The 21,251-nt window shown below is 40.0% G+C and overlaps 1 protein-coding gene across 23 annotated transcripts in view; it reads left to right on the top strand.

Annotated features, from left to right (window-relative positions):
* Positions 1-10,594: 10,594 nt before the first annotated feature.
* SGIP1 (SH3GL interacting endocytic adaptor 1) overlaps positions 10,595-21,251 on the top strand; it is a 205,230-nt gene continuing 194,573 nt past the window's right edge. For 19 of the 23 annotated variants that reach the window (XM_047872953.1, XM_047872952.1, XM_047872949.1 and 16 more), the window contains exons 1-2: positions 10,633-10,752; positions 17,329-17,455. In XM_047872953.1, the coding sequence (XP_047728909.1) occupies positions 17,446-17,455 (10 nt within the window). In that variant the 5' untranslated portion in view covers positions 10,633-10,752; positions 17,329-17,445. Of the gene's footprint in view, positions 10,753-16,331; positions 16,480-17,328; positions 17,456-21,251 lie in introns of those variants that run through there. The other 4 variants (XM_047872939.1, XM_047872936.1, XM_047872935.1 and 1 more) reach the window with 4 other exon arrangements.

Raw genomic sequence — 21,251 nt, 5'->3', positions numbered from 1 at the left:
ATAATGAGCAGTGCCGGTAGCCTCTGGAAAAAGCAAGTCGAATCTGGAAAAGATAAGAAAATATATTGTCCCCTAGAACCTCTCAAAAGGAATACAACCCTACAAAAACCTTAATGTTAGTCCAGTGAGACCCACATTTGGACTTCTAATCTCCAAAACTGTTAAGGTAATAAATTTGTATTTCTGTTGTTTTAAACCACTACATTTGTGGTAATTTATTACAGCAGCCATAGGAAACTAGTAATACATTAGGTCACTTTAAGTAAAGGATCTGCTATGCTTATGAATATTGTCTATAAATCTGCCTCCCAACCTTTCCCAAAGGAACTTGTGTCCATTTATCAGAGTGACTACATACTGAAAGAAATGGAAATAGACACACTTTCCAGGAATTAATAGAAATTACTTTGAACTGACGTTCATTCCTGTAGACTCATATGTCACTGTGCTCCAATGGTCTAAATACGACTTATGGAGCCTGGGTGGTTGGTTAATGGAGTTTCAGCTCATGTGTTTTTATAAGGCCATTAGGTCTCCAAGCCTCTCACTGTTTACCTAATTCCGAATGCATAGCTCAACTAGGCACATACAGACTTCTCATATTAGTTCCTTGATCTGTGGACTGATGGCTATTATGGTAGGAAAGGCCTCTCTCTACAAAAATAATAAATCCAAAGTAATGTTGCATTCAAGACTTGAAGCATGGAAGCATATTGGTTCCTACCAATCTACCCATTCTACTTACTACTTGGCTGGTGCAGATGAAAAAACTTAGAGTGTGACTTTAGTTGAAGCTATTGACCACATGTGGGTTTTTACTGGAACAAATCGACACAGCTCCTGATACCTGGTATACAGCCATTGATCTGATAGATGCTTTTTTTTCTACACTTGTAGGTAAACACAACCAGAAGTTTTCTTTCCTATAGAGCGAGTAGCGATACACTTTCACTAGGTTGCCTTACCTCACGCCTCTGTAATACTTCAGGCCTCAAGGACCTTGATTGTCTAGCTATTCTGTAGAACACTATTCTGGTCTACTGCTCTGATGATATAAGGCTCACTGGAACTGCTAAGCAGGAAGTAGCTAATATCCTTGAACACCTTAATAAAATCTATACGTGTCAGAAGGTGGGTCCACAAAATTCAGAGCCTGAAACCTCAGTGAAATTTCTAGGAATTCTGTTATCTGGGATATATTGAGATAGTACCTATATAAAGTGAAAAGTAAGTGGCTCCAATCACTAAGAACAAGATACAACACCTAGGGTGCCTCTTTGGATTTTGAGGCAATCGGTACTTCATTTAGGAATTCTGCTTTGATCCATGAATTTACTGAGTAATCTCTTAATAATGACAGTTTTGAGTAGGAAACAGAGCAAGCGAAAGCTATGCGACAAGTCCACGCTGCTTGCTGTTCAAGCTGCTCTTCCATTTGGGCCACATAACCCTGCAAGTTCAATGGTGGGGAGGTGTCTGTAACAGATATGAATGCTATATAGACTCATTGGCAGTTCCCTAGAGATAAATAACAGTACAGGCCTTTTGAATTTTGGAATAAAGTTATGTTGTCTTCTGAAGATCACTATTTTCCTTTTGAGAAATAGCTTTTGGCTTGCTCCTGGGTCCTGGAAGAGACTTTTTTTTTCCATAGGGAATTAGACTGGACCCACTGGCTCTGGATTCACAGAATCCAAAGAGTCCCAGCCCCATTGAGTCCCACCTTTCAGAAGCAGCTGTCTGAGAAGTCTGATGATAAGACCAGGCCCTCGGGCTATTCCTGAGCGAGGGATGTGTGTCTGGCATCCACACCTGCCTTCTCCAGAAGGACCTGTGCCCAGCAAGCAGGGGCAAGCCAGGCGGGGAACTCACACACACAAAAAAATGATCAACAACATCCATGTATTGGACAATTGCAAGTTCTTTCCTAATAAGCTATATCCCGTAGTTATTCAGATATTTGTACATTTCATCCAGTTAATAGAGAAGGGGAAGAGATGTAAGTGAAAGACACAGATATATTGAGAGAAATCTTTGAGAGTGATTGTTTGATACGGGCCACCAAACAAAATACACTCTCATAAAGAGAGAAGCTTTTCTCATAAAATGTGTGTTGCCTGGCTCACCAAGTTATAAATCTGGGTAAGTCCAACAGTGCTTCATCATCAAGCAGAAGTGGCATAAACAAGATAGAGCTCAAGCAGGTCTTGAAAGCAGAAGCAATTTGCATAGTAATTACTGAGACTTCTACCAGTCCCACTCCTATTGCCAGACTTCGTGTCCTCAGTCAGCACCTTTAGCTTCATGGTGAGTCCCCTATGACCAGTTCATTGACAAAAACAAAGCTTGTTCACAAATGATCTACATTAGAGCCTGGTGGATATTAAGTGGGTAGCTGCAACATTGCTCATCACTCAGGAGTGACCCTAAAGAATGATAGTGAAGAGAAATCTTCCCAGTACAAAGAATGTTGAGCACTGTGCTTTACTTTCAATTTTTTCTTAGAACCATAGGCAGAGACATAGATCTTTACTGTTTTATGGGCAGTGGCTAACGGTTTTGTTAGATGGTGATAGAATTGAAAAACATAAAATTGCAAAATTGTTTACAAGGAGGTCTGGAGAAGAGGTAAGTGGTTTGAATTCTCCAAATTGACATTGAATATAAGAATATTTGTACCCTTAAGTAAATGGCCACTGGAGGGCTACCATAGTAGAGGGGACTTTCAATAATCAGATGGACAATATAACTCCACGTGTGAATGTCAGTCAGTCTCTCTCCAGCCACATCTTTTCTTGCCCAATTTGCTTATGATCAAAATGTCTATAGCAACAGGGATGAAGACCGTGTGCACTCTTCAAGGCTGTTGGCTATTGCTTCTACTGAGTGACCAATCTGCCAAAGCAAAGATCAGTACTGATTCCCTCCCTATAGAGCCATTTCCTGGGAGGGCCACCCAGCTGCCTAGTGGCAGCGATTTGTTCTTACCAACACAAACATTTATTCTGTATGTAGATTTGCCTTCCCTGTCTGCAATGCTTCTACTAGCCCCACTATCTGTGGACTTACAGAATGCTTCATTCACCATCAGGTAATTCCACACAGGCATTGCTCTTAGCCAAGGAAACAATTTTGCAGCGAATGCAATATGGCTATAGGCTCATGCCCTCAGAATTCAGAATCCACTTGTCTCATCATGTCTCCCGTTACCCTGAAGCAGCTGATCTAATGTAACAGTGGCATTGCCATTTTAAGATATAGGCCTGTAGCTGCTTGACAAACTTTGCAAGGCTGGGGAAATGTCCTCGGGATACTGTATATGCTCTGAATCAGCAACCAGTATATAATGTTATTTCACCCATAGCCAGAATGCATGGACTTAAGAACCACAAGAAGGAACTGGCTCCTCTCATCACTACTTTTAATGATCCACTAGCAAGTTTCCATTTCCATTATTACCACTTGGGCTTGCTGCTTTTAAGATCTTAATTCTTAGAATCAGGGGACACACAATAATTATTATTAATTAGAAGCTGTAACTGCCATCTGGCCATTATAAGCACCTTATACCGCTGAACCAACAACAAAGTAGGGTGTTACTATAATTGTTGGGGTAATTCATTCCAGTTATAAAGGGGAAATTGGGCTGCCGCTACAAAATGGGAGTAAAGCTGGTATGACTGGAACCCAGAATATCCTACAGGGTGTCTCTTAGTCCTCCTATGTTCTGCAGCAAAAGATAATGGGGATCTATAGAAAGCCAATGCAGATAGGAGTGCTAATGACAGAGATCCTCCAAGAGGATTTGCTCCACTGGGCAAAGAACCACAATGAACTGAGTCACTTAGTGTAGACAAACAGACTAAGGGAAGTTTAGTAGGATAAGAAACATATAAATAGCAATTATGGCCAAATTACTACTTGTAGAAATAATAATTGTAGTGATTATACTCATTTTCTTTATTGCCTTGACTTATTTATATTTACATAAGTGAATGAATGATTTGTTTCTTTTTCCTTTCTTCATTGTCATATTAGTTATTTTAATCATAGTTACCTGTCTATTTCAATATTAAATTATAGGATTTCAAAGAGATAAATGTAACTCGGTTTAAGATGATTAGACATAATCTCGGGATAGTCAAAATGACATATGGGACTTAAGTCTCCTTTTGGGGAAGATTGCTAGTTGGTCTTTGGTTGTTAAAAGATGGTTGCATAGTTTGTTTTTTTAATTTTTTTTAAGGTTTATTCATTTTTCAGAGACAGAGAGAGAGACAGAGCATGAGCGGGGAGGGGCAGAAAGAGAGGGAGACACAGAATCGGAAGCAGGCTCCAGGCTCTGAGCTCTCCGCACACAGCTTGATGTGGGGTTTGAACCCACAGACCCGAGATCATGACATGAGCCGAAGTCGGACGCTCGACTGACTGAGCCACCCAAGTGCCCCGATGTTTGCATAGTTCTAATTATAAGCATGATGTTATTTTATTCTATAATTGGGGGTTAAATGTGATAAAAAGACATGGGCCTAGATGTCAAATTTCCGAAGGAGTTGACACTGCTAGGTTGTTGTCAATGTAGTAGCATCTTGACATCCCCCCTTTTGAGCCTGGAAAACATGTTTCCTAAAATCTCCTTCCCTATATGGTTCTGGATTATAACTTTCCAGTGAGAACAACTTTCTTGCGATTTAGAAGGTAGATGCAAAGCAAATGAGTTTTGGGAAAGTCCTTGCAATCCCTTGTGGTGCGCTTCCAGGTGTCTTCCTCAGCCAGCAATCGCAGAAGTGTGAAAACTTCCCTTCCCTGCTCCTTTGCTTCAGTCTGACATTTATGCCTATTTCTTGATTCTCCAGCCTTGATCATCAAGACTGATGCTTCCCCAGCTCTTTCTACATTTGTGTAAACACTGTCTTCATTTTTAAACCCAATTATACCCATTAATATTCGAAGTATCACAACTGTCTTGAACAAACTAAGACATGCAGGGAGTGATCATCTATTGCTGTTTTATATTCAGCTTGTGGCCTCTGTAACAGTGATGTTCAGTGATGTAAAATGGCAAGTGGAAATTGGATACCAATTCTGTTTGGTAAAACTAGAAAAAGCATCAGAATCCCTGACAAGCAGGTCTTGTGAAGAATAAGCAGGAAATGTAAAGGAAAATCAGGGATATGGACCACAATAAAATGGTAGAGAGCATTCAGGCATCCAGAACTCATCCAAAGCACACTGATAACCACGCTGAAAATATAAGTAATTGTAGGCTTCCCCTGCTGGTAGGAATGAGTGCAATTAATAACATTCTCTTGAGCTTTTGTCAGAGAAGATTCACAAGAAGTGCAGTTGCAGGTGCAGACAAAAGGTATCAATGATGCTGTTTCAGAGGAATTGAAAAAGGCGTGGCCTAAAATAGGGATATAAATGAACCTAGGTTGTTATAGATCAGAACTAAAACTAGGGCAAAGCGTATAATCCACAATATTTAATTAATGTGCTAGATTATAACCAGCTAATACCATAATGAAATTAATAACCACTATATTACTTGTCTTTCACAAAGCAAATATATTCCCCATCTCAAATCCATTGGTCAGGTCCACCTTGTGTATCTAATTTATAGTGCAGAGTTTCTCATTTAATAGAATTTATATTCCTATTACTATTTATCAAGCAACACTGAAACTGAAATGATTTATTTTGCAAGACCCTTTTCTTATTCCATTTTATGGGTATAATAATTTGGCTAAACTGTCAACTACAAAAGCAATTAAGATTTAGAGAACTTTGTAACTTGTCCTTTTTAATGGTAAAAACATTACACCATGACCTATTTCCAGTGAAGTGACTGAACAGGGGAACAATGATTTTTAAAAAAATTGCATAAGCAACTCCCAAACTTTAAATATGAATGGTTAATATTACAGCTTGGGCACACATTGATCCATTTAAATTAGCAGCCTTCAAAAATATTTGGTCGTACTACTTGAGTATACTGATGGTAGATTCTGTGATGAATTGGATTGGACAATAATCACAGAACCCACAGGAAGCAATTGGAAATGCAACACTTTTTATTGGATTATGGACTGTGTGAAAACACTGCCCAATTTCAACTGATAAACACACGTGCATGTATGCATGCACATGTGTGTGTGTGTATATATATATATATATATGATGCATACCACACACTCATACATGCACATCATAAAATAGAAGGTGAGTCATACACATGTTATTTACTTCCAGCTGGAAAATAAGAGCAGTTTTCAATTCACTTCACGGGATAGGCTTAATTGCAGCAGAAGCTCCCCAGGATCCTCCCACTTCTGCTGGCTCCTAGCTGTGCTCCCCTCGGATGGCTTCTGTTGACAAGACACCTTCTGGACACTTGCTGACAGGGACAAGTAGCTTATGGGTTTTAAGTGAAAAGGATTTGCTAAATAAAGCTTCAGTCGAAGCCTTCACCCCTCTCTCCTAGAGGTCAGGGTGCTAAAGTCCTTGGTAGCTATGGAAATCACAAGGTGAACCAATGAATTATTTACATTTTAGAGCTTGCTGCTTGACATTGATCCCCAGTTAAACCCAGTTAGGAAGTTAAGCTCATGCAATTATATTTTCGAAAGGAAAATGCAGAGTGATAAAGCTTCTTTTTTTTTATAGTCAAATAATTAGTGGGGGGTGTGCCTCTCTGATTTACTGTTAAAGACCAATTCTGGCCTAATCTAAACCTCAACACATCATCCTGGTGAAATTAAGTCTACCAAGAGTCAAGGCTCTTCTTCTGTGAATAGATTCCTTTTTTTTTTTTCAGGAGTAGTTTCTTTAATGCCCCTTACCCATTTAGTCCATCCCTCCTCCCACCACCCCTCCAGTAACCCTTTGTTTGTTCTTCATATTTAAGAGTCTCTTATGTTTCGTCCCCCTCCCTGTTTTTATATTATTTTTGCTTCCCTTCCCTTATATTCATCTGTTCTCTGTCTTAAAGTCTTCATATGAGTGAATTCATATGATATTTGTCTTCCTCTGACTGACTAATTTTGCTTAGCATAATGCCCTCTAGTTCCATCCATGTAGTTTCAAATGACAAGATTTCATTCTTTTTTATTGCAGAGTAATACTCCATTGTGTGTGTGTGTGTGTGTGTGTGTGTGTGTGTGTGTGTATATATATATATACCACATCTTCTTTATCCATTCATCCATCGATGGACATTTGGGCTCTTTCCATACTTTGGCTATTGTTGATAGTGCTGCTATAAATATGAGGGTGCATGTGTCCCTTCAAAACAGCATACCTGTATCCCGTGGATAAATACCGGGTAGTGCAATTGCTGGGTCGTAGGGTAGTTCTATTTTTAGTTTTTTGAGGAAACTCCATACTGTTTTCCAGAGCAGTTGCACCAGCTTGAATTCCCACCAGCAATGCAAAAGAGATCCTCTTTTTCCGCATCCTTGCCAACATCTTTTGTTGCCTGAGTTGTTAATGTTAGCCATTCTGACAGGTGTAAGGTGGTATCTCATTGTGGTTTTGATTTGTATTTCTCTGATGAGTGATGTTGAGCATTTCTTTCATGTGTCAGTTGGCCATCTGGATGTCTTCTTTGGAAAAGTGTCTATTCATGTCTTTTGCCCAATTCTTCACTGGATTATTTGGTTTTTGGGTGTTGAGTTTGATAAGCTCTTTATAGATTTTGGATACTAACCCTTTACCTGATATGTCGTTTGCAAATATCTTCTCCCGTTCTGCCAGTTGCCTTTTAGTTTTGTTGATTGTTTCCTTCGCTGTGCAGAAGATTTTTATTTTGATGAGGTCCCAGTAGTTCATTTTTGCTTTTGTTTCCCTTGCCTCCAGAGACATGTCACGTAAGAAGTTGCTGTGGCTGAGGTCAAAGAGGTTGTTGCCTGTTTTCTCCTCTAGGATTTTTGTGGCTTCCTGTCTTACGTTTAGGTCTTTTATCCATTTTGAGTTTATTTTTGTGTATGGTGTAAGAAAGTGGTCCAGGTTCATTCTGCATGTCACTGTCCAGTTTTCCCAGCACTGCTTGCTGAAGAGACTGTCTTTATTCCATTGATATTCTTTCCTGCTTTGTCAAAGATTAGTTGGCCATATGGTTGTGGTCCATTTCTGGGTTCTCCATTCTGTTCCATTGATCTGAGTTTCTGTTTTTGTGCAACCATATTGCCTTGATGATTACTGCTTTGTAGTATAGCTTGAAGTTTGGGATTGTGATGCCTCCTGCTTTGGTTTTCTTTTTCAAGATTGCTATGGGTATTTGGGGTCTTTTCTGGTTCCATACCAATTTTAGGATTATTTGTTTTAACTGTGTGAAGAATGCTGGTATTATTTTGATAGGGATTGCATTGAATATATAGATTGCTTTGGGTAGTCTCAACATTTTAACAATATTTGTTCTTCCTATCCAGGAGCGTGGAGTCTTTTTCCATTTTTTTTGTGTCTTCTTCAATTTCTTTTATAAGCTTTCTGTAGTTTTCAGTGTATAGATTTTTCACCTCTTTGGTTAGATTTATTCATAGATATTTTATGGTTTTGGGTGTTCTGTGAATAGATTCTATATGACTTTAGGTCCTTGGCTAATATGACATATTACATATTCAAATGTCTTTATTTCCTTTTGATTCCTTCCTTTGGTCTAGCACATGATTTATTTAGTTTGTAGGAGGTGATGAATACCAGTGAAAAACTCCATAAGATGCAGAGGCTTCATTTGGGCTTGATTCTTAAAAGGTTCATTGGTTTTATTCCATCCATGTCTTTGAACAAAGTTGACATACTGATTCTTATTTTGGCAAATGATCTTAGAAAAAAGCTTCATTTAGACTTCTTTGCAAGTGACAAATAGCCAACCTGAGTTTGCTTGAGCAAAATGGGGAAGTTATCCAACTGTAGGAAGGTCAGAAGCAACGGCAGACAGAAAAAAAAAGGTGGAGGTGCTCCCAAGCCCAGAGGGCTGGCTCTTTCTCCCTCTCTCTCCTTGTCAGTTGCATTCCCTCCTACACACATGCTTTGTCCAGGTGAAGGACATGGCTCCAGGTTTACATTCTTACAGCTTGTGTACCTAACAGGAAAAGTCTCCTCACTGACACGTTGGGTCTCTTGACCCTAAGGAAAGAATTCTAATTGGGTAATAATGCCTAATTCTAAGGCATTATTTGCTCGGCTTTGGCCAGGTATGTCTCCCTTGACCAAACATTGTGTATGAGGAGGTATAGCCATGCCAGGAGATGACAGAAACCATTTCTTCTTCATGGCAGAGTGTAGTAGGGAGAGGAAGGGACTTTCTCCCCCCAAAAGGGGAGTGGTGTTACCATAACAAAGGAGGAATATTGAATCCCCAAAATAACAATTAATGTTCTCAAGCAAATTTACAATCCTGTAATTCCAAGGTTAAGTCATGAGCTTTAGAGTCAGACAGAGGTGAGTTCAAATCCCAGTTCTGATACTTCCTGTTTTCTTGCACAAGTTATTGACTACTTCTGAGCTCTATTTTCTCATCTGTAAATTAGGACTAGAATACCTAAATCAGGTTTGGGGAAATTACTTGAAATAATGGCCACAATTACCTAATGGACTACCTATAGAATGCTCAATTAAATATAGAATACTATGAAATGCCTAATAAACTCCGCTATTATCACAGTGCCCTGTGGTTTTTGTTTCTGGTTGCTCTAATAACAACCCCACTAACCAGGTTTGGCTTTTGGACCCCATCTGAGAGGTAATTTTCTGGGCTTATGGTCCTACTGGGATATTCCCAGACCTCTCTCATAAAAAATGATATATTTGTTTATCAAATAATTTTTGAACACCAAATATGCATCCAGCATTGTGTTATCCGTTGCAGGAAAAATCAGAGAAATAGAAGGTATACTTTCTTTCTCATAGACTTTCTTTCGGTAATAATTAATAGACACAAAATAATTAGGAGATGGTAAGCTATATAGTCAGAAGCTGATATGCCACATGCAGTAGGAGTTAAGAGAATGAAAGATCCATGTGCTTGATTTCCTGGAGAGGATTTGAGTTTGACCTTGAAAAAAGCATGGCATTTATAGAAATAAAAGTAGGCATTTCAGATTAGGTAAGTGCAAGAAGAGAATGGCTAGAGCAAAATGAGGCAGTATTATGTTGTGAAGGAGGGATTGCTTTCAAGGATCCCCCCACCCATAAACACAGATTTTACCACACATAAACACAGATTTTACTCCCAAGGCTATGAGAAATGAATAAGGAAGGTCTCAGCCCTAGGAATCACAATAAGAAGCAAATGTAGATTCGGGATGTGATAAGGCATATGTATGATATGGGGAGGATGGTGAAGGGCGGATAAATAGTTCAGAAGTCAAAGAAATATACAGTGTGAAACATTGGAGATAAACAAAGATGAAGTCCAAAATGTGGCTATACTTTTAGTGCCTAAGACTTAATGGAAATGAAGGTCATTGGCATTAAGAAAGTCAAGTAACTGTGAAGTAGGTATGTTGGATCATGGCAGGGATGCTGAAGTCATGGATAATGAGGACAGGTGGTGAGGTAAAGAGGACTATGATACAGTTGCTGAAGTCATAGAGAAAAGTGTAACCTGGAGTTGGTTTAGGGTTGGTCAAAAGAGAAACAACTAAAATGGAAAAAAGTAAGCAGGATGGATTCTAAAAGATATTGTGGTAATGGCAGCAAATGATTGACACAGAGGCTGAAATGGGGAACTAAGAAAATGCTCTTCACCTAGTGAGTTGGGGATGAAGGGTAGGATATGGGAGAGGGAGATGGCCTCCTGTAGAGTAGATGCAGAGGAAAGACAAAATAAGCCATTAAAGGAAAACCAGGATTGGGGTTAGGCAAGCAGATGGTAAAGTTTGACTATAGGCATTTTTATTGACCATACAAGAGGAAATCCAGAATGCTGAAAGGGCTACTGGGGGGGGGGGGGATTGAGGTTGGGGAGAGATAAGGATGGAGGTAGGGCTGGATAAGGATGGGTCTGTCAGAGCATCTTACTTTCCCTTGAAAGAGCAACTCAAGCAATATCTCTTCTCACAAGCTTTGCCTCCTCTCTACCCTAGCTGTTCCTCTTTTGTGTTGTCTTACCTCAGAACATTTATAAATCTGTGTTTAATTCTTGGTTTTCTCATCTGCTTCCTCCCCTGTGCAATAAGCTTCTTGAAAGGATTGTGACTTTTTCATCTTTATTTCCCAAAGCCTAAAAGTCCCTGAGCAGAGACAATTCTTAACATATGTTTGTTGGATGAAGAAATGAATGAATGTGAATGTGGTGGTGATAAATACCATTAGCACATAACCCTCAATGGTAACCCATGCCCCTTGCCCACGGTGTTTATTTGGTTGGTTTCCTGTCAGTCTCTAGAACAGCACTGTCCAATGGAAATATGTGAGCTCTAAATGTGAACCACATATATAATTTAAACTTTTCAAGAGCACATTTTATTTAATCAAATATACATATAAAATATTATTTCAACATAAAATCAATATAAAAATTATTAATGAGATATTTTATATTCTCTTTGTTTTGTACTCTCTTTGAAGTCTGGTGTGCATTTTGACACTTACATCACATCTCAATTCAGACTAGGCAGATTTTAAGTGCTAAATAACCACATGTGGCTAGTGACTAGATAATGCAATTCTAGATTCTAGAACATACATAGTGCTTTCCCTTTGGATGGCCTCTACACTTTCCTCTGTTTAGATTACTCTTCCTCTAGCTCTTCTAAACAATATGCATTTTTATTATATCATTCATTAAGGCTATAGATGCAACATGTAAACATATGCAAATATTAATGTACACATTGTATATAAATTTTATAAAGATTGACAAAATGAAGGTTTATTTCTTGCACATTCAAAGTCCAATATAGATCAAGTAGCTGTCTATCATTTGGAAGGCATAAAGAGGTAAGGAGAATGTGTAGGATGTTTGCAAAGACTAGGGCTGGAAAATTCCATTGCCTTAATTTAGTCATATACCTTCACCCAGGTGCAAGAAAAGCCAACAGATACAGTCTTCAGATAGAAGATATCTGTATCCAGATAGAGAAAATGGTATGATAAATGCATTATCACTGTTTCTGACACAATTTTATATATTTTTCTTCCTAATTTTTTTAGCCAGTATCCAAATAACAGGACTCAATATTACATAACGATGGTAAAAAACACTTAAGTCTTATTCCTAGTTTTAATAGTTTTTTTTTTCATTGTGTCTCCATTTAACAAGAGGAAAGATCTGGGGAAGACATTTGTGTATTTTATCATCCTAAAGAAGTTTTTATTTCTTTTGTTGTTAATAAGGTTTTTATTTTGTCTTATTTTATTTATTTTTAAAATGTTTATTTTGAGAGAGAAGGAGAGAGAGAGAAAGAAAGGGAGAGAGAGAGAGAGAATGAGCAGGGGAGGGGCAGAGAGAGAGGGAGACAGGCATCTAAGCAGTTTCTGCACTGGCAGTGCAGAGCTAGACAGGGGGCTCAAATCCACAAACCATGAGATCATGACCTGAGCTGAAATCAAGAGCCAGATGCTTAACCAACTTAGTCACCCAGGTGTCCCAAGGTTTTTATTTATTTAATGAATGATATAAATTAAAATTTATCAGCTATCTCTTCAGCAACTGTGGAGATGATATAATTTTCTTTTTAGTAACTTAATATTGTGAATGTTATTTATAGATTTTTTAAATGTTGAACTATTTTTTTTACTCCTAGAATAGTCTAACTTATGATATACATATACGTGTGTGTGTATATATATATGTGTATATATATATATATATATATATATATATAATTTTTTTTGACAAGCTGGATGTTGTGTGCTGCTATTTTATTTAAAATCTTTGCATGATATTCAGGAATCAGATTGGACTATAGTCTTACCAGGTTTTATAATTCATAAAGTGAATTTTGGAGCGTTTTCTCTTTCTCTAGTTTCTTGTGCTGTTCAAGTTGCATGTGGGTTAACTGATTCTTCAAAGAGGAAAAGAATTCCTCTGGCCTGGGCCAGTTTTTGTTGCCGTGGGTCTGTGCTTCAAGCATATTGTTGCTGGGCAGTGTCCATTATATCACTGATTATAGCTGTAGCATCCAAACATTTTTAATGAGAATGTTTTTACTACTTTCATGCACTCGTTCTGGCCCTCAGTCTGCTCTTTTACCATAGCACTCTGATCTTATTTATTGTTACTACATCCTGAAAATTATAGCAAAAGCAAAAAAAAATAGGGTTTTTAAATGCTTTTTCCCGTTTTCTACATTTCCTCGGGGTGCTTCCGCTGCTTTAGTGTGTTGTAATTGTTTACTTTCTTTCTCTTTTGAAGCCGCTGACTTCTCATGCACTCAGCCTTTATCGCTTGTCTTTATCCATGTAGGTCCAAATTAAGCAACACTCCTAGCTGATGCACATTCCTTCTGTACTCCAGGAGGTCTGGGCAGGGATAGACCGGTGAGTGGCTAGCATACCAGGGCATATCTCGTATTTGGAGGGCCAAGAAGTAAGGTCCGCTTCCCCCTTCCCCGTCTCTCCCACAGAGAGGAGAATGACTATGGGGTCTGCAGGTTTTCTCAGGATGCAGTGGGTGAGGATATACGAAGAACCTCTCAAGTATGCTGGATGGGATTAGTGTGGCATTCTGAGTCCCTCTGGATCATGAATCCTTTTGTAAGTTTTATCTTAGGTGAACTGAGTAAGCCTATTGTGGACAGCTTTTGTTTCAGTTGCTCTCCCCACAGTGATTCTGGTAATGGTGCTCCTTCTTTCTCTGACAATGTCTTTTCTACCCCTCCAATTATATAAAGGGTTCATACTATTAAGGGTTGTTTGTCATAGAAATTTGTCTACCACCTCCCCATGTTTAGTCACGGTGTGGTGGACATGTGATGAATTTCAATGTAAACCCATTTTGGTTTGAATGGGTCCAGCATAAGTCACCAACCTGGTCCCATTGATTGGTCCAAAGGGTAAACAATGAGCCAAGCCAGGTCAATTAGAGCCCTTCTCCAGAAGTTTTTTGAAGTAGGTCTTGAATCATCAGGCTGTAAAGATGTGCGTTTAATATAATATAACATACTTGAGCAATTATTTATTTGAAGCAGAACTTTGTTCATCAGGTGTTCTTATAGTTGGTAATTAGCAGTTGGTACTTACAGTTGGCAATAAACTCACACAAAGTTTAACCAAGATTGTGACTAGTCTTACCACCTTTAACTACACATCCCCTTCTTGGTCCTTCTCTGACAATCCTATCTGGACACTTCTTTTTCCTGTACACACCCCACTGACTGAAAAAATCTTTGAACTGTCTTTCTGTCTCTACCTAGCTGTGTTCTATGCCTAAAACAAAACTGATATGTGTCCATACCAAGTGTAGCTGAGAAGTTTGCTCTAATACACGGCAAAATGTACACTGGGTGAGAGGAAGCAGGCAGCCTGGGTTTCTCTGGTTCTCTTGGTCCCTTATTTCTCTGACAATAATCTGCACACCTCAGTGCTTGCACTTACCTCCAGATTTTATCTGAGCCATTTTTCTTATTTAAAACTCCCTATTTTATTTAGAATTGCCATGCCAAGTCCAGTCCATTTTTTTTCTGAACTCTAAACTTCCACCTCTGTAAGTGGACCTTCCCTAACCTCCTTTGATTTAAATCTCTCTTCTATTCACCTGTCCCTCGGAACCTCAGAACGCTCCAACATGTTACACCCCTGGATGCAGCACCCAGTCTACCACTAAGTTGTTCTCTGTGCATGTAGTGTAACTCTCAGCTACAAACTTCTCTGATGACTCTGGCAGCCCTTTGGTGGTAGTAACACTAAATATCAAAACTCTAACATGAGGGGTTTATTATACTCCAGACACAATGCTAAGTAATTTACTGGCAAGGTATTTAGAATAGTGTTTGCACATAGTAAGCAATTAATAAAGGTTTGTTATTACTGCTATTTATAACCCTACGAACTTGGTGTTATTTTTATCTCCACTTCACAGATAAGGAAACTGTGAGGCACAGAGAGTTACATAACTTGTACAGGGTCACAGAGCTCATTGAGTGGCTGAGACAGAACTTGATCCTAGTCTGTTTGATGGCAGTATTTATCCATGTTCTTAACCACCACAAAAAAGTTGGCTAAATGCACATACACCAATGAATCTTTTTCCTGTAGTTTTCAGAACAGTGTAAGTTTTCCTCAATACAGGTTTTACTGCGTAATTCTTTTCCCTTTCAAAATTCGATGGCCGCATAGATATAATGAAAAGGGTACAAGTATTTGTACCTCCCTGGAGAGTGTCATTCTGAAATTTCAAGGCCATTGAAATATCTGTTCTTAGGGAGAATAATGAGTTTTTAAAAACTTCTAAGTTGCTATGGAATTGAGTTTTTGGTTTTTTGTTTGTTTGTTTGTTTTAACTGTTCATATGCCTTCCACTCAGCTTTTTGAGTTATATTTCTTTTTGTAGTTCTTAGCCAGCAATACCTCGTATTTGCTCTGGTAGAAAGAACTAGACTATGTCAAGGGCTAAGCAATATTAAAAGTTCGTGGGTATGTTTATGACATAAATGATTAACAGTAGCATGAGAGACTCAACATTGATCATGTGGTGATCTTACTTCTTAAAGTTATTTCATCTGATGCACATTGCTCTGTGATGTTATGGCTTTTCTCCCAATCCTGGTGCTAGATTGGAGAAATGACCACTTCTGCTGTTGTCCCCTAGAATTCTACAGACGATCTTCCCTTTCTTCTGAACTCCCCTCCTCCTACTCCTCCCTCCCACGTGCCGCCGCCTGCTTCTTCCTTAGCTGTCAGAGCCTACTAGAAGGGAACCGAAGATCGCCGGCCCCCAGGGCCCGAGGCCTTCGGAAAGGCTCCCGGGGTCCCTGGGGACTAGTCAGGTGACAGATTCTCAGCCAAAGCAGCCCGGGTGCCATAACCCTTCCCACTTAGGCAGCAGCCCGCAGGCACCCAGATCCCATCCCTGGAAGCTGCAAAACCCTGGGCTCCACCCACCCATCCGGCCAGAAGCCGGCAACCACTGCTTCCCTCCGGATTTCCACCGGGGCGAACGAATGGGCTTGAAGGCGGTTACAGATGCCGGAGGCGCGGGGCGAAAAACGGTGTCCTTTAGAAGAAAGTTGGCTTATTACTGGGCCTGCAGTTGGCGGCACGGCCCCGCTCCACCTGGGGAAGGAGGCGGCGCCCGCGCGCGGGGCCTCGGGGAGGCGCGCGGCGGGCCCGGAGCGGGGACTGGAAAGCCGAGCGGCGGCGCCGCGGGGTCGGGTCCCGGCCGGCGGCGCGCCCCGGTTGCCTCTGGAACAAGCGGCGTGCACAGCTGTCTTCCGTCGGGCGCGGGCCGGCCGCCCGGCCTGCTGCCCTCTCTCCCGCCTCCCGCCCCAGAAATTATCTCAAGCGTTGCCAGTTTGATTCCAGAGCCCCACTCGGGTGGGTTCTTTTGTTTCTTTGTTTTAATGACAGTTTCCAGCCCTTGGGCATGTCATGCGCGATTAATTCCCTGGCTCTGTTGAAGGCAGCTGGGATGAAATTTCTTCTGCATCATCCTTTTGGGGATAATTGCTTATAATGTGACGTCAGCCGGATTGATTTTTCTCTCTTGAAAGAGACAGAGAGAGGCGGGGGGTTGGAGAGAGAGAGAGAGAGAGAGAGAGAGAGAGAGAGAGAGAGAGAGAGAGACTGACTCACGGACGTGTGCGGAGGCCACAGACATTAACATTTGAAAATGTGGAATTCCTTCAGGGCAAAAGGAGACGGGGATGGAAGCTTAAAAGTGTGCAGCTAAGACATCAGACTGCAGGGAATTAAGTTTTTCTTAAAAAAAAAAAAAAATCCCCTCCGCAGAGAGCCACTTAGGTGCTCCTTTCATGCCCGAGTCCCCGTTAAGGTGGCAGCGTCTGATAATTAATCTCGGGTACCCAGCCGCTGCAATAGGCTTAAGAAGACGAAGAGGAGGGGCGGGGAAGTGCGTCACCAGGTGGGGAAGGGGCTGTGCGTTGGGTGCCAAGCGGGAGGGGTGGGGGTGGAGGGGAATAGGGACGGAAAATAGGTTCTGTGTGCTCTCCCGGGGTATTGTGTCAGGAGATGCAGGCTGGCTACCATGTGACGCGGTCCAGAGCTGAAGGGATTGGCCGAGGCAGCGCAGGCGGTGCAGCTCGGCCGGCTTGCTGTTCCTCTCCCTTTCTCTCGCAGCATCTTCCTGGGAGCCTGTAGGTGAAGCAGCACCAGCAGCATCCATGGCCTATCTCTGGGGTTAACATTTGTCTCATTTGGCTTCAGCAGTGGACGGAGCAGACCTCTCGGCAGCAGCGTCGTGAGGACTTAGCTGGGACCTGGAATCGTATCCTCCTGTGTTTTTCAGACTCCTTGGAAATTAAGGAATGCAATTCTGCCACCATGATGGAAGGTAGGATGCTTTCTGCTGTGGTTGACTGGCTTCAGGCAAGGTTTGGGCAGAACAGCGTTGAGGAATGCGTGCAGCCTGTGTCGGTGGCTGGTCTAGAACCTGGTTGCCAGGATTTGCAAGCAGAAATGCTGCAGTTTGCTTGCAGCGGACCAGGGCTCAGACTAATGGAATCAAACCACAAGGCTTCTGTTTAGCTCAGAACCTACAGAGCTCCCAGCTCTTTTGAGAGGAAACAAAACAAAACAAAACAAAACAAAACAAAACAAAACAAAAAAAACTAACGTGCATCCAGGGAGCTGAGATAGAGCTAAGAAAGAGCTTGCAGAGCAAATAAGTTGGGAGAGAAGATAAGGTTTTCTGCTCTGGGTTCCTGGGACTACACTGATTAAACATTTACAATGGAAACTTGTTTTCTGAAATTGACATTAGATAGGAGAGGTCATTGACTGAGTTATCCATGCTGTCATTTTCAGTGAACTGTTTAAAAATTTTTTTCTTAATTTTTGTAAGATATTTTTATCTCTGCAATTTACATCTTATTGTTGGGGTGAGAGGTGCAGCAAATTTGGTCCATAAACTATAGTTATATGGGGATGCCATTGCAACAGAATGAGCAATATGAGGAAAGTATCTGCGCCTCTTAGCCCTGGGTCCAGGGTGTTATCAGGTTAAAAAAAAGAATTTTGTGCTTCCTAAATGCATTCCATGCAATGATTCTTAGCCAAGCTCCAAATGATTACTTACTGATTACCTTTCTGCATTTAATACTGAGTATAAGAAGGAACTTTCCCTGGGGAGATGTTGTTTAAACTATATTTTGTTCTGATAAATTACCCTTCCAAGCCTGAGATAGTGACAGCCAAGATTGCCTCAAAAAGCACCAAGCTGATTAAGAAAGAAGCAGGCAGCCCTACCCCGGCTTTGATTTTGTTTTCACACTACAGGATGGTGCAAAACTCCTGGCCTTTCCTAAGATGACAGGCAGAAATTTGTCCCCAGCCTGGATTTCACAATGCAGAATCGAGTGCATAATGGGTCTCAAATCAGCCATGAAAATGGCAGAGAGGCCACCTCTTAAAGCCAAGGTCTGTCCTACAGATTTTAAACATTCCTTAGAAATTTACCAAAATGGAATAAGAGGAGGATGGTTTCAAAAAGCAGTCGTGTAGCCTGCACTAATTTGGCAGAAATGAATTCTTTTTGCTCCCTCTGTTATCACGTCAAAAATTGTTAATGTAATTTTGGGGAGTGAAGAATTCTACAGTCATGGCCCACAGATTTTAGAAAATAGCTTTAAAAGAGAGATTGGGTATCATTTTATTATGGAGCCTGGTCTCAAGCTAGTTCTTTAAAATACTGGTCTAAATAAACTGAGATTACTAATGCTCTAAGATTAAATCATTTTCATTAATTCAAAATGAATTTAATCTTTGAATAACAAGACAAGACGAACAGAAAGTGTATTACTGATACACTTTTCAATTTAAACTCAGGTGGATTACCCTCTTCAGAAAAAAAAACAAAAACAAAAACAAATCTTGTCTACAGAGGTACTGTATTTCTCCAGCTAAATTTCAGTTGCAGTATCTCTTAAAAAGAAATCTGCATACATTCTGATTAGGTTTGAATCTTACACATGAGAGTGGAAGATCATTCATTTTTACTTCTTGCTTTGCAAACTATGGAGTTCAAGCGTCCTTTTTGAAGGAAGTCGTATTTATTGATGCTCATTAATGACTCTCCTGGAAATATTGTCTATTTTGCCATCCCAGAATGTCAGTTCAAAGCCCTATGATAAGCTTATCTGAGCTGCCGAAACTGAAATGAGAACTGTAACAAAGACATGTGTAGGAGCTGAATTAGCACTATTGCTCTGGGTTTGCCAGATTGATCTAATGAAGGATGTTATCTTAGCACTGTTGTGAATTAGAGGTGACACTATGGATCCCTTCCATCAGATCCCTGCAAAAGGAAATGGACAAGTGTTCCCATTGGCTTCAAAATTTACATGAAACTAATAATTTGTATCTACCCACGGTTCCTACTTAAATGCTTTTCAAGATTTATTATCTTAATGGTTCCTGACCTTAGAAAGGCAGGTAGGAATCTTAACCAGAAATCAATTTGCCCGGCAATAGCATTTCCACTTAGTTGCCAGTCTTTTTGGCAATATATGCATGTTTCTGATACTGCATCCCAGAATTTCACCTCCAAATAGCTCTTATTCTGAAGACGTGGCATAGCAGTTACCATATCCATTAATTCACCCCTAGAGGAAGTTAGGTTGTTCCATCTATCACGATAACCTTGGAAAGATAAGGAACCCCCTAAAGTCACCCTAAATCCTGTCATGGAAGCCCTCTGCTGAAACATCAGTGGGCTCTGAGAATGCACCCAACATTAAGATAGTTAAAATTGTGTCTCTCCTCGACTAGTACATGTCATACACACACACACACACACACACACACACACACACACACAGAGTTACACACATGTAGTCATCAACACTACATTATTAACACTACATTATCAACACTAATTATTAAGAAAGGGAGAGACCCTACATTTACATTGTGTATGTATATATATTTCTATATTCACCAGAGTCTGTTAGTCTGCTGCTCAGGAAAGCATGGCCATGGCAACTTTTCAAAGCCACTTCTCTACTTTGTGTAAAACAGGAGTAAACAAATAGTCTTCAGAATGGCTCATAGTTTAGGTTTGTGTTCTTGTTTTGATGGAACAAGATATGAGCTCCATTCATCCAATGCCTATTAGAAATTCTGGTCATAGATGAGGAACATTACTACCTCCACAGTGATACTAATGTCATATAAGGTAGTGAAATAATTCTGCAGGGGCCTTCAACATGTTACCAGTAGTTTGTGGCCCCATGATTCCTTTCAAATATTTTTATTTAAAAACATGCATTTTAATTTTATATTTGATTCATTGATTCCTGCAGTCTTTATTTTTCGGCAGTGGTTGGTATTGAGTTGTGTCTTTCCTAAAGTATGCCACGTGATATGGAGCCTTCCATGGTATGAATGTGAAGGGAAGGAGGGTGAGCAAAGGGAGTTATTTGCTTAAAGGCACATGCATGGGTTAAGCTTACAATGCGGTCTATGTGGTTTGGGCAGCTCATCAAGGATTCTGTTGTTTTCACATATTATTATTAAAGTTTGAAAATGCCATTTTAGCTACCCCTTCCAAGATAAGTGAAGCTAAGTCAGGGTTTCTTAGGAAGTCTGTTTACTTGTAGGGCAGCCTGGGAAGTTGTCCCTTGTCTTGAAGAACTGTACCAAAAGTACTTGTTTTTAGTTCCATGGTCAGGTTCTTAGGTACTGTACTGGAAGGATAAATGTTTGGGCACCAGTGGTTTCATCCTGTATAACAATTTTTGAGATTAACAAGCATATTGTTAATGGCTTACTGGATATAATTGATTTAATAAATTTTATTATATTTACTATTCACAATAACCTGTGAATAAGTGTATTCTGCATGCAGTAGTTTTGGTATTCTTTTTCTAAATTGGAAAAATAAAAAATAATATTTTGAGGCAGAAAAATGGCAGAATGGAATTTGAACCCAAGTTTGTGTTTTTTAAATCAATTCAAGGCCTAATAGATGGTATAAAATGAATGAGATTCCTGTATTATGTCATATCTATATCTATATCTATCTATATCTATCTATATCTATATCTATATCTATATTTATATCTATATCTATATCTATATATATTTTGCCTCCTTGAATTGTAGAGGAAAAACAATGAACCAGCATCATC

Source organism: Prionailurus viverrinus, chromosome C1 (assembly GCF_022837055.1).
Source record: "Prionailurus viverrinus isolate Anna chromosome C1, UM_Priviv_1.0, whole genome shotgun sequence".
NCBI classification, from domain to species: Eukaryota; Metazoa; Chordata; class Mammalia; order Carnivora; family Felidae; genus Prionailurus; species Prionailurus viverrinus.
This window is presented reverse-complemented; position numbering and strand designations above follow the sequence as displayed.